The sequence below is a fragment of the Erpetoichthys calabaricus genome, chromosome 3 (genome assembly GCF_900747795.2).
Source record: "Erpetoichthys calabaricus chromosome 3, fErpCal1.3, whole genome shotgun sequence".
Lineage (NCBI taxonomy): Eukaryota > Metazoa > Chordata > Cladistia > Polypteriformes > Polypteridae > Erpetoichthys > Erpetoichthys calabaricus.
This window is the reverse complement of record NC_041396.2, coordinates 78,929,120-78,942,251: the sequence shown is the minus strand read 5'-3', so window position 1 is coordinate 78,942,251 and position 13,132 is coordinate 78,929,120. Positions and strand designations below refer to the sequence as shown.

The 13,132-nt window shown below is 35.3% G+C and overlaps 1 protein-coding gene across 1 annotated transcript in view; it reads left to right on the top strand.

Moving 5' to 3' along the window:
* si:ch211-140l13.3 (centromere protein J) overlaps nucleotides 1-13,132 on the top strand; it is a 77,916-nt gene that overhangs the window by 19,136 nt on the left and 45,648 nt on the right. The window contains exons 4-8 of the mRNA XM_028796959.2: nucleotides 4,695-4,892; nucleotides 4,977-5,121; nucleotides 6,413-6,512; nucleotides 8,828-10,001; nucleotides 12,821-12,920. Of these exons, the coding sequence (XP_028652792.2) occupies nucleotides 4,695-4,892; nucleotides 4,977-5,121; nucleotides 6,413-6,512; nucleotides 8,828-10,001; nucleotides 12,821-12,920 (1,717 nt within the window). The remainder of the gene's footprint in view (nucleotides 1-4,694; nucleotides 4,893-4,976; nucleotides 5,122-6,412; nucleotides 6,513-8,827; nucleotides 10,002-12,820; nucleotides 12,921-13,132) is intronic.

Below are 13,132 nucleotides of genomic sequence, written 5' to 3'. Positions count from 1 at the left end.
GTAAAACTGGAAGTAAGAAGTAAAAAATGTTAGATTTGTGTACACAGTGAGAAGACTAAAACTTAAATATGCACGTTATGAGAAGGATGTACGAATCATAGTTGACTCTTCATTTTCATTTTCTACATCTACATCCAATATACATGCAGCAGTATGCATGCACTACTTATTTTTGAATTTCCGTTTCAGTACATTGGTTGCTTTGCCAGCATCTGTGTCTGCCAATCACTATCATCTCAGTAAACCTTGCTCTCTTCCTCTCTCTTTGCTTTTATATATAAAGATAAAGCTCTTTACCACTATAATCACAAATCATAATACTGTACATTAATATATGTATATTTTACATACAGTAGATGTAAAAAGCCTACACACCCCTGCCAAAATCACAGTTTTTGTGTAATAATAAATTAAACAAGGATAAATCCTGTAAGAACCTATTCCACCTTTATTGCAAAATTGCAAGCTATGCAAAGAAGGTGAAAACAAACCAGAAAATGTTTAGTGAAAGAAGGAAAAAAAAATCCTAGAAAATGGTTTCAATAGTGTGCACACCTTTTAATAATCGAGGATGTGGCTGTATTCAGAATCAACCAATCACAGTAAGTTTCTTCTCAACTAGTAGTTAGCTCAGATGAGGATTGGCTGTTCCTATAGGATTAATTTGATATCCTCTTTGTGGCAACTTACTCCAAAAGTCATGGTCCGCAAAGAGCTTTTAAAACATGAATGGGATCTCATCATTGAAAGGTATCAATCAGAACAGGGGTACAAAAAAGTATCCAAAGCATTAAACATTCCATGGAGCATAGTGAAGACAGTCATTAACAAGTAGAGAAAGTATGGCTCTAAAAAGTGACTCTACCAAGATCAGAATATCCCTACAAGATTGATGAGAAGACAAGAAGAAAACTGGTGAGGGAGGCCACAAAGATGCCTACAGCAACATTAAAGGAGTTAGCAAGTACTGGTTGTTCCCTACATGTGACAGCAATTAATTGTACTCTTGTACAATTGTCTGGATTGTGAAGTAGGGTAGCAAGATGAAAGCCTTGTCTAATAAAGAAAAACATTCAAACCCGGCTAGACTTTGCAAAAAGGTATACCCTGTCTCCCACAACCATGTGGAAAAATGTATTATGGTCTGGTGAGACCAAGGTTGAACTATTTGGCCATAATTCCAAAGGTATGTTTGGTGCAAAAATAACAGCATGCGATGAAAATAACACCATACCCACAGTGAAGCATGGTGGAGGTAGCATCATGCTTTGGGGCTGGTTTTCTTCAGCTGGAACTGCGGCTTTAGTCAAGGTGGATGGAATCATGAATAAGCTCGAAGTGTCAGTCTATTTTGGCACAAAACCTTCAAGCATCTGCTTGGAAACTGAAGATGAAGAGAAACTTCACTTTTCAGCAGGACAACGACCCAAGGCACACATCAAAATCAACAAAATAATGTCTTCATTAAAAGAGGGTCAGTGTTCTGGAGTGGCTCAGTCAGAGCCCAGACCGTAATCCAATTGAAATTAGGGTTAGGGTGCTGTAATAAAATTAAAACGTGCTTCAGCTAGGTATTTGTTTAGAGGGTGTACACACTAATGCAAGCAGGTTTTTCTATGACTTTTTTCCCCTTTTTTCATTGAAAAGTTGTTTTCACCTCCTTTTGTATAGATTGCAATTTTGCAAAAAAGATGGAAAAAGTTCTGACAGGTTTTACCTTGGTTTCATTTTTTTATTACACAAAATCTGAGATTTTGGCAGGGGTGTGTAGACTTTTTATATCTACTGTATATAATGTTTTATGGCTTACTTGATTTGCATTCATTTCAAATTAAGGATGTGCATATACATTATTTTTCATGTCTCTTACAGTCTGCATAATGTGTGCTGGTATTCACTTTATAACATTCACTGGCATAGTAAGTATTTGTGTATGGTCAAATCATTTCTTGCATCCAATGTTCTTTACAGATACTTGAATCCTTCATTCTTTACAGTTTAGAAGGGTACTTGTGAATTTCCCATTGGGATTAATAAAGTATCTATCTATCTATCTATCTATCTATCTATCTATCTATCTATCTATCTATCTATCTATCTATCTATCTATCTATCTATCTATCTATCTATCTATCTATCTATCTATCTATCTATCTATCTATCTATCTATCTATCTATCTATCTATCTATCTATCTATCTATCTATCTATCTATCTATCTATCTATCTATCTATCTATCTATCTATCTTATAGGGCCAGTGCCAGTGAACAGTTTGGAATTCTAAATAGGGGATGGAAAATCTTTGCAACTAGCCATCAAAATTTAATTTTTACCTCTAGTCACATTAAACTGAACTAACATCTCGCTGATAAAATTTCTCATTACAAAATTACACATTTTTATTAATTGATATTTCATTGTTTTTACTGATCTCTGCTGAGAAAGTATTATGATTGTATGTTTGACTTCCACCAACTTACAACAACCTTAACTGATTGAAAGATCTCCAGGACAATGTAACTCATGCAAGAATATAGAGAAATTCACACAAATGATTGTTCAAAAACCGTGAAGCGTACTGTTTTTATCTCTTTTGTAGTGATTCAATAGGGAAAGAAAACAGAGTCAATATTAATTGAAAGATGAGTGCTTATGCTGCGCGGCTGAATCGTTTTTTGTGTAAACTAGTGGTTAGTGTTATTATGTTATGTCGTTCTATGTTAATTAATGTTGTCTTATTTTAATTTCTTACTTTGTCTTTTATTTTTCTTTTCTTCATTATGTAAAGCAGTTTGAGCTACTTTTTTGTATGAAAATGTGCTATATAAATAAATGTTGTTGTTGTTGTTGTTATCTTACTACTGATAAAGTAAAAGCATTTCTAGGGCACAAATTAAATAGGCAATTTGTAATATGGTAAGTTGCTGTAGCTGTATTCCCCTTCCACTTACTGCTTCTCTCTGCTCATAGAGTATGCAATAGAATAGTTCACATTTTATGGAATTTTGCTCGGCAGAAACCTATTTTGCTGAGGGGCCGGAAGGTGCCTGGATGGCCTCTTCATATTCAATAATGTATTTTATCTTTTTTGTGTTGTACTGCTTGCACTGTCTTCCCAAGTAAAACCAAACTTTTCAATAACAACAGAGCTAACAGTACCTGTTCTTAACTCTTCCTCTTCTTATGCTCGATTTTTTTCTCACACTCATCACCACAACTGGGTAATATGCACGAAGCTGACATATTTACACTTAGAAAGATTGGTTGAGGTTTTGTAGATTTTATTGAAGGTTCAGTGGAAGCTCTGGACAATCAACCAAAATACTGAACATTGCCATATTGGTGTATGTATATTTATTTTCCTTAAATATCCAATTGAAAATTCAATATATTGATACTAGACTGATTCCCTGACCACAAGGTATGAGCTCTGTGGAAAGATTGAAAGAGATGAATCTTTTCAGTTTAAGCAAAATGAGGTTTAAAGTAGGTATAACTGAAATGCTCAAAAGTATAAAAAGAAGTTAGTACAGTGCATTCCAGTCATTATCTACTATATAATAAAATGCTAGTCTGTATGTGTGTGTTTCAGTGACAACAAAGCAAATAACTTACCTGCAAATGCTGAGTCACCTCCAAAGATGGGAAGTAATCACATGAATCCTAATGATGTTTTCACAGTGGACAGTGGTAATGTGGACCTGTCTACCATTGGTGGTAGTCAAAAAGAGGACAGGAGGTGAGGGTTTACCGGAATGTGATCTGGAGAGGAAGCACCAGGCAAGAGAGTTTGAGACATACGAGGATACAGAGGAAAGACATTGGAGGAATAAATACAGCATTATTTATTTTTTATTATTTAATTTAAACTTTCTTAAAATGTGTTATTAATTCAATTACATTTTTTACTAAGTATTCATAGGGTGGTGCAGTGGTGGTTTCACAGGCTGGGTCCTACCTATGTGAAGTTTGCTTGTTCTCCCCGTGTCTGCATGGGTTTCCTTCAGGTGCTCCGGTTTCATTCCACAGTTCAAAAAATGCAGGCTGGGTTGATTGGTGATACTATATTGGCCTTGGAGGGTTTGTGTGTGTGTGTGTGTGTGTGAGTGTGTGTATGTGTATGTTTGTTCATATTGCAATGGACTGGTGCCCTGTTTGGGGTTTGTTCCTGCCTTGCTTCCTATGCTAGCTGGGATAGGCTCTAGCACCCCTACAACGCTGTTCAAGGCTAAGCAGGTTAGCAAATGACTGACTAAATATCCATGTTAATCATTTAAAAACCTAATTATATTTACAACAACAATTGCCAATTCAATAAAATGATTTTTTTTACATATGTAAATCATATCATATAAAAAATATTTTAAAATAGAATCTCTAACTTGACAGATATCTGTAGCCAGTTTTAAGTAAAGGTTTTTAAAAGGAAAATGTGGACAGTAAAGGAAACTTTAATGGTAAATCTTGCCAATTAAGAGAGAGAGATGTTTTGGTGGATTGTATGGATTGATACATTTTTTCTTAAAACACTTAATAATGAATATATAAGTAAGTAGGACTGTGTAAACACCTTATAACATGAAACCACAATTCTAATTTACATGATTGTGGAGAAAATAAACTAAAGTTGTGAGTAAAAATACTGTCTAAATTTACTATCACTAAATTTCTTTAACAATTTTGTCTTTTGCAGGGTTGATGTTGCCTACTGCCTTACCTCTGCATACTTTGAATCAAAAAAGTAGCTTGGCAACAAATGTAGATACTTCTGTTGTGCCCAAAATGTATCCTCCTGTCAAAGAAAAAACAACTGACAAAACCAGTCATGAAAATGAGAGGCAATCAGAGAAAAGTGAAATCCCAGAAGCTGAACAGAAACATCTTATTCAAGGTATGTATGAGAATAGATACGTTATTTGAATATTTTACAGATGCTTGTCCTGCTCATTGGCTTATTTACCACTTTGTGCTTCAGATGACAACATTCCAGAAAAAGATGAAACATGCCAGAGGAACCTGTCTCCAATTAAAGAGGAAGCAACCTGTGAGCAAGGAGAGGACCCGGTTGCCACTAGCCCTTTTGGTATCAGAAGGAAGAAGTCACTCAACCCAGAGGAAAGGTGCATTAATTCCCAAAACAATTAATTTATTAATGACAGGCTTAGAATGAATAAACTACACATCTCTATGTATGTTTTAGTATGGGGTAACGGGGAGAGAGCATTATATCAACAGTTTATTTTTGTTTGTGCATTAGGGTTTTTAATTTATTTGGTAGGTCATATAGAAATTTGTAATTTGATGAAGCCATTTGTATCAGTGCCATTCTTGTCCTTTTAATAGATAGTTTACTGGCATTTGTACTTCAGTGTTAAAATAGCTTTTAAAATAGCCATGTCATGGATCTGTTTACTTGGTGAATTTAGCTTTGTCACATTAATTTTTTGTACAGTTTCCTATCTTTGACTGTTTAACCATGTACCGCCCCAATTCAGTGATTGAGTTTTATTCATTTTACACATTCATTCTGTTCAGCAGTAACAAGCTTCTCAGTGGTTTTTTAAAAATTATTTCTTGAAGTATGTAAATTAAAATATGAGCAATGACAAAAAATCCACACGTATGATTTTTGTGGGTGGCTGTAATCACCTACATAACAGTTTTATAATTGATGTATAGTTTTTGTATTCAAGCAATGTTTTATAAAAATCAATTAATTAAATTTTCAGTTTTTCAGACTAACACAGAAATTGATTCCTAAAGTGTCTTTCTTATTGTATTACCCAGCCTGTACATGTAGGAAAAGATATAATTGTACTGTTGGATTGCTCATCGCAATATGTCTTTGATGGTGATTTGCAGTACAGTGTGCTATGCTAAAACTATGTAAGTGGAGCAGTGTGTAAGAAAATGTGTTCCTCCTTTCCTGCTGGTGCCATCACAATATTTTGATTTTATTTATAATTTACTTATGTACATCTAGATAATAATGGAAATAATATGTGACTGACATTTCCAATTTTCAATGCTACCTGTCACCATTTGTTAGCCATACCTTTGAGTGGAAATATTACTAGAGACCTCTTCCTTAAGAAGATTTTTCTCACGACATTTCCCAAAGAAAAGTCTTTTTGAAGAAAATTTGCAGTTTGTAGTCGCTTATTTTGTAAGTCACTTTTTTTGCCCCTTTACAATTTAAAATAGCGTATGTGATAAAATGAGGTTATATTGCTTAGGTCCCAGAATAATTAAAGGCCTGTGTGTTGTAAACATGAGGTTTTCTTGTTCTTGCAGCATTCATGGCAGCTTATGAGCTCATTTGGTCTCCACTCATTTACAAGCAGAAGATAATTCACATTTCTTGGAAAAATTGCAATTTACTTTATTTCTTTATTAATTTTTACATCGTAGACCAATCCGACCTGGAATTGGGGTGAGCCAGAAAACATTTGAAGAGTTTGTGGAAGAACACCTAAAAAAGGATACTGAAATTCTCCAAAAAGATGAAAAGGTATAATGTTTGAGCTTGAATGCTATAAGTTCTATTATGTATATTTATTAAAGCCTGTTTTCTAATTTAGCATAGACTCTGTTTGTAACATTTCCATGATTTAACAGATCCACTATGCTTAATTTAATGACAAGATATCAAAGGACTTAACAAGTACATAGATATTGATTGTTTGATTTCATATGTTTCTCACCAAGTGGAGTGAAAGCAGGGTAAGGGATTTGCCTTGGGGGAAAAGTCAGGGTTAAACTGGCACACTTTCATATTGTGAAACTTTTTTGTGTCCCAGAACTGCACAAACCTATTCATGCAAGCTAGTAACAGAAGATTTGTCAGTTTAAGAACTAGTCCTTAGAATTAGTCCATTTATGGTTTACGGTGCATAGTTTGTATATATTAGAACCCGTCCGGGCTGAATTCAGCCCGTGAGGACAAGCACCTGCAAGTGAAGCAAAATCCATCACTGTGCTTTATAGTGATGAATATGTAAATTAATCATAATAAACAAGAAAATTAAAAATTATGCATAGCAACAAAAGAAATACACTTCAGTTTCATAGTTAAGCTAAAATAATGAGTTGGCAATGTGGTGCTTTGTACCTTTTCGCAAAATACAGTTGTAAAAAATGAATGTAGTGAGCCTTCATCCTACTCGAATCAACTTAGCTCGGCTCAATGTTATTTTGGAGAAATTAGATGAAAAGGACTTGAGAGCTTAATGGGCTTAATGAACAGTACTCAACAAAATTGTTCTAATCCACTCCCCATTCACCTAATACTTGCTGAATTACAACTTTAAATACAGTACATCTGAAGAACATGTGCCATATCAACCTCTCCAAGTTAGAAAATGTACACATAGCATAGCATTAAGGTGAGTCAATGGACTTGGTTAACTATTTTAAAAATCAGACCATTTATCATTTTAAGCCATACTTTTAAGTGGAGATATTTTTTATTTACTTCATTAGAGACAAACATATTGCATTTTTGTTTATTAAGTTTCTTTGTGAAAATTCTTATAAAGATAACAGTGATTATAGAATGCAATTACATGTATTAGTAGATTATATAAAACAAATATTTTTGATAATATTTTACAAAATCATGTAGTTAAAAATGGAGCCCAAAATGCTTGTGGTGGCTGAAATATTTTTACAGGCACATGTTTCAAACTCAAGTTATGTAAAAATTGCATCAACTGAAGTATTATTGCTAGTTTTTTGTTCAGGAGAGTCTATAGTTAATTATAGTTCACAATTCATAAACATAAAAATTTTGAAAGACATTCCCAATGGAAAGCTAAAATCTATGTTGAAGTCCATCCTTGAGTGCACAAGCAGCTGACGATAGGGCAAGTGTCCTATGTAACCAGTAATTGAGGCTGCACATAGATGAGTTTGACAGTTCATTGGTGCTGTTTAAATGTCAGTTTCTGAAATTTTACAGTTTCTACAGAGTGCCCTATTTGAAATATGTCAGTGAAAATTGAACTTAACTGACAGATGTTCTTGAAAAATGTACCTTGTAATAAAATTCATCAATATCTGTTCACTAAAGACCAAGTTGTTTGAAACATATGACAGACAAACAGACAGACACATGGCAATGACAAAGGGGTGTTTGTACTTAATGCAAACACAACTAACACATATTATTATTATTATTAATAATAATAATAATTGCCATACCTTTACTTTAAGATATTATGACAATAAGTTGCATGGAAGGTATGTTTTTACAAGTGATATACAGGTAAGGTTAAGCTAGTCACAGAGGTGAATGTTGCTGCTTATTGAAGCAACAATCCTTGCACTTTAAATTCCAACACTCTAGACACCACTTACACTGTTTTCTGTACAATATAGTTAAAGAGCCACAACCCCAAAAAGCTAGTTGCACCACTCATTATGTTCTCTGACCCCATGATACCAATACAGCACCATTTGTTGCCCATGCTTTGCCCGTAAGAGCAGACACACTAAAGTAAAATGTTTGTAATTACCATTTAGTCATTATATATAATTTTAAATTAGCTGTTATCTTAATACAAGTGTGCCATAATTTTTCATATTTTTCCCCTTCATGTCCTTTACTTTGTCTGCAATTTCAAAGGTTCCTTTTCCACCTACAATCCTTTGTGAACGAGAGACCCAACCACAGGTGCTACAGTATAGATCAGATTTTGTTTATTAATATCTTTTTCATAGAAGTGAATATAAACTTGAATCATATATTTATGTTCTGTAATCCTACCTATATAAACAAGTAATTATTAATCACTTTTTAAAAAACATGTATACATTGTTACTTAGGAAGAGAAGGATACTAAATTATCTACTAAGAAGTCCTTCTTAAAGAGGGGAGAAGGCATTTCCCGGATAGGAAAAAGTAAAGAGGAGAGGAGTGCTTCTTTGACCCAGCTTCCCAGGAGAGTGAGTTTCACAGTTCATCATCGACAATCTTTACCCACCCTGCCTGGCGCTGAACAGTTTCAAGAGAGGAAGAAGACCTTGGACAGACAATACAGTAACCCTGCAGTTACAGATTTAAAAGGCAATTCCTCAGTAGCCTCATATGACATTAAAGTAAAAAGTGACAATATTTCAGAGGATAAAATTGAGGGTGGTCAAGCAGCTCATCATTTCAAAAATGCAGAAAGGGTGGAGGAAGTGGAAAACCATGGTAGGGGAAAGAAGATGAGGTCCCGAAGCTTAAGTCTATCTTCTTTGGCTACCTCTGTGGATTCCAGTTTTCCTAGGCACATGTGTATAGCTGAGAAAGATTATGTATCTAAAAATACACCAAATGCAACAGAAACCCATGGATCTGAACTGTCAGTGTCTGCTGAGCAGAAGAATTCTAAGTCATCAGACAAAACTGGAGTAAGTGCTGGCTTTAAGAAAATCAATGATCGTATAGTGAAGGTCAATGAATGTCATGAAAGTGGAAGTGAGAGAAGTGGAAAGAGTTGGAGTCAACTGGCTTTGAGCATTAAAAGTGAAGGTAGTAGCAGCAGTAGTGAAGATGACCCCAAGTCTCACTGTCATAATAGTCCTGCCAAATTTAGTGTTCAGAAGCTGAGTCACAATGATGTGAACTTAGACTTGTCCGATCCTGATTATGCCAGTGATGCACCTAGTGGCACTGAAAATATTGTGTGCCGACCTCAGACACCACACAGGCACAGTTTTCTCCATGACCTGTCCAGCACAAGCAGTAGTGATGACAGCAGCAATGAGCCCAGGCAATACTGGCATCACCATAATAGTCGACCAACCTCCAGCCAGCATACTCGTCTGCTGAGGAAGCAGAACATAGAAAAGATAAGAGCACCATCAGTGTCAAAAAATGACAAGCTCACTATGGAGGCAGTGCCCACCTCAGATATTTTGGCAGGTCTCTTCCCTGGATTTAAATCAAAAGTAAAAGGTCAAGCTCACAATGAAGATGGTAAAGGATTCTTGACTACTGCAGACAAGGGCCTTGGTAAGTTGAAAAACTTGTATATCTTATTTAATTGCAATTGCAATTTGTTTAGGGTTCACACACGTTATTACAGGACACAAGCAATTTTGAGAACTGAAGCAAGACGTGAAGCTTATTATGCTATAAAAGCTTGTTTTTACAGTACTTTTATGATCAGTTAACATTATATAAGTTGATTTTTTTCTTTTACAAAGTGGCTAAATGGCATCTGTATAAAAAAATAAATAATATGACAGTAATGAAGAATATACTGTATGTGCAGGAATTGTTATTTGTACCTGAGATTAACGGTATCTGCTTTATCTAATAAATTAAAAGTTCTTGACTGATGCAGTCCTTAAAACTTGTGTTTCCATAATGCCTCTTTATAAAAGCAGCTCCACTGAGTCAAGCCTTTATGGCAGGGATTTGTGAAACTTGGTTTTGGAGTAGCCCCATAAACTCAGCTTTTCATTCCAACCAATTTAATAGTCAGGGGCCAGTTGTTTGTCTTACTTAGATTAATTCAGTTTATTTTTATATAGCATTCTTTACTGAGTTCAGGCACAGAGCACTGTGACAAATTTACATGTAGATACAAATACAAATTTTGCAAATTAATAATTACATAATGAGAACACATATTTGTTTAAACAGCAAGAAAAGAAAGTTGTTTGATATTGATTAACATAAATGGAGTCCTGAAAAAATCTGCCTGTTATTTTTAATTGTTGAACTATGGGCAGTTGACAATGGATGAGAGGAAAACAAAAGCTCTAGTCAGCAGCATCACTGGAGAAAATAAAACTCTGATGGGTCCAGTTATAACAGACAAGATCAAAGTCAGACATTCTACAATGCAGTCTTTGCTGGCCCATTATAATCTGATGACAGAATCTTTTACATCCAAGGCTGCCAGTATTTCAGATGTCTTTCCAATGCAGAAAAACAGCTTGTGAGTAGAGCAGTGTACAGTAGTATACCAATAAGAGAAGCAGAACAGAGGAGGGTTAGGAAAGGTTCATATTTATTGTATTACTTATATTTTTGTACAGATGAACTGTATACCGCTAATCAGCAGCTGTATTAAAGGTATGCTAGACTAAAGTAGTGAATCTTCAGCCTGAATTTAAAAGCTGAGACCGAAGATTCATCTCCTATATAAGAAGGCAGATTGTTCCACCGCTTCATTTGAGAGTTCCACAGCAGTGTGTTTTTTAAACAAATGTATATTGTTGTCATTTACAGCATCTATAGCATTTTGAAATACATATGTAAATACACTTGATGGCTTTACCATTGCTCAGAATCAAAAGTCAAAAGCAGTATTACTTAAGATTTTGTCAGGGATATTCCATCTCCAGTGATGGAGGCAATGTTTGTCTTGTAATCCTCAGTACCCACAAAGAGATATTTGCGGGTACATGTAGAGAGGGAAGCAGAACAAGAAGAAGTAGAGGAGGTGGAGCAGCAGGCTCTGTGTGTCTTTGTCCATCATATTTCATTCTCATGGCTCAGTTGCACCTAATGGTAACTGACTGTATGACAGATTCTGTTTTTGAGGTTTCTGTTCCTACAGTGAAGTGCATCTACTGAAAGTCTGTAATCAGTAAACTGTTTGCTTGATTGAGACAGGCTTGTTGCTTTACGTATGGGCTTCTCTGCTCTTGCAATTCCCTGCCCTTTAGATTCACCTTTGAATTAGAGCTGTTGCTCAAGCTTTTTGTTGCAGGCATTAGGGAGTTTACTGAAAAAAGCTGAACTAAACTCAAGCTGACATGATGCTGAGACAGCAGGGATATTGTGTTAACACTGGGTTATAAAGGAGGAAGAGAACATTTTACCAGAGGTTTGTAGTGTACGCATAAGCCTTGCCTTTTGGTCGATACATGGTGTGTGAGCTTGTCCATCAAGGTTGAAAAAATTGAATTGCAGCTGTCAGTCTCTCTCTCTGTCTGTCTTTGACTAAATCAGTAAACAGCACAATGCCAAGGAGTCCTCAATGTCTGGCTATACTAGCAAAAGTGTTTTTCAAATGTGATTGATACTGCTTATTAGACAGCTAGTTGTAGATGCTGCATGCTAGAGAGTGGCCACTATAGCAATTCAAGAGAAAAATTTCCCCTTTGGATGAGATGGGGATATGACATTAAGTTTTAGCCAAAGGCTGCAGCTCTGGGTTGTAGCTGAAGTCTCACATAAAACACCAAAGGAAAGGAGGAAGGCAACATTGTCTTACATAGTGATGTAAAACTGCCAAAGAGTCTTTGAATTATCTACCGGTAGCTTGAGTCCATCATAAACTGGTTGCCAAAAAAAATAGTGATAACAGAGCAACATCCTGACAATGTTAGGGCAACATATTGACTCAGTTGTACAAGAACAAATCCACATCAAATAATTTATTCAAAAAGAAAGCACATACTAGAATGTGAGAGACAAAATTAGAATAGAGACCTGTTGTCTAATTATCCAAGGAGCACATTTAAGGACTGGAATTCTCCTCAGATTACAACAACAAAATTTAGCCAGATGGTTACACAAAATATCATTCCTGGGTTTCAACTGAATCCGGTTTTTCCAAATCACAAATATGTTTAAGAATTGTACTGTATCCTTGTAAGTTACCTTGGGCAAAGGCAACTACCACATACATAAAAAGAAGCTGGCATTTTACCACTTTACCAGAAGAGTTAATTCAATTGTCCAGAAATGTAACAGTCCTGATTTGTAAGCAACTAAAGAACATGTGTCAATGCTGATCATATTTCAGCACACCAAAATATCAATAGTGATTTTTCAAAGTATTCAGGCTTTCTTACAAAGATGTCATTTTACAGAGGATGAGGTTCAGCCTAGGCTAAAAAGTGGACTGGAGAATAACACACCCCTGATGGACAAGATGAGAGATGGACAGGAGAAGGCTCTGCATCTTATCAGGTAACAGTATTAAATAAATGCCACCTAGAATCTTGTTTAGGTCTATCTAGGGTGATGTTTTCTAACAGTAATTAATACATTTTAGACAATGCAAGAGGCAGAGCAGAATACTATATTCATGGAAGTGTTGGGTAGTTTACTTTATGGAGGATGCGGTTGATATAGTTTTTCTAGTGTATTATTATAATTATGATGACAGAATATCTCGATAT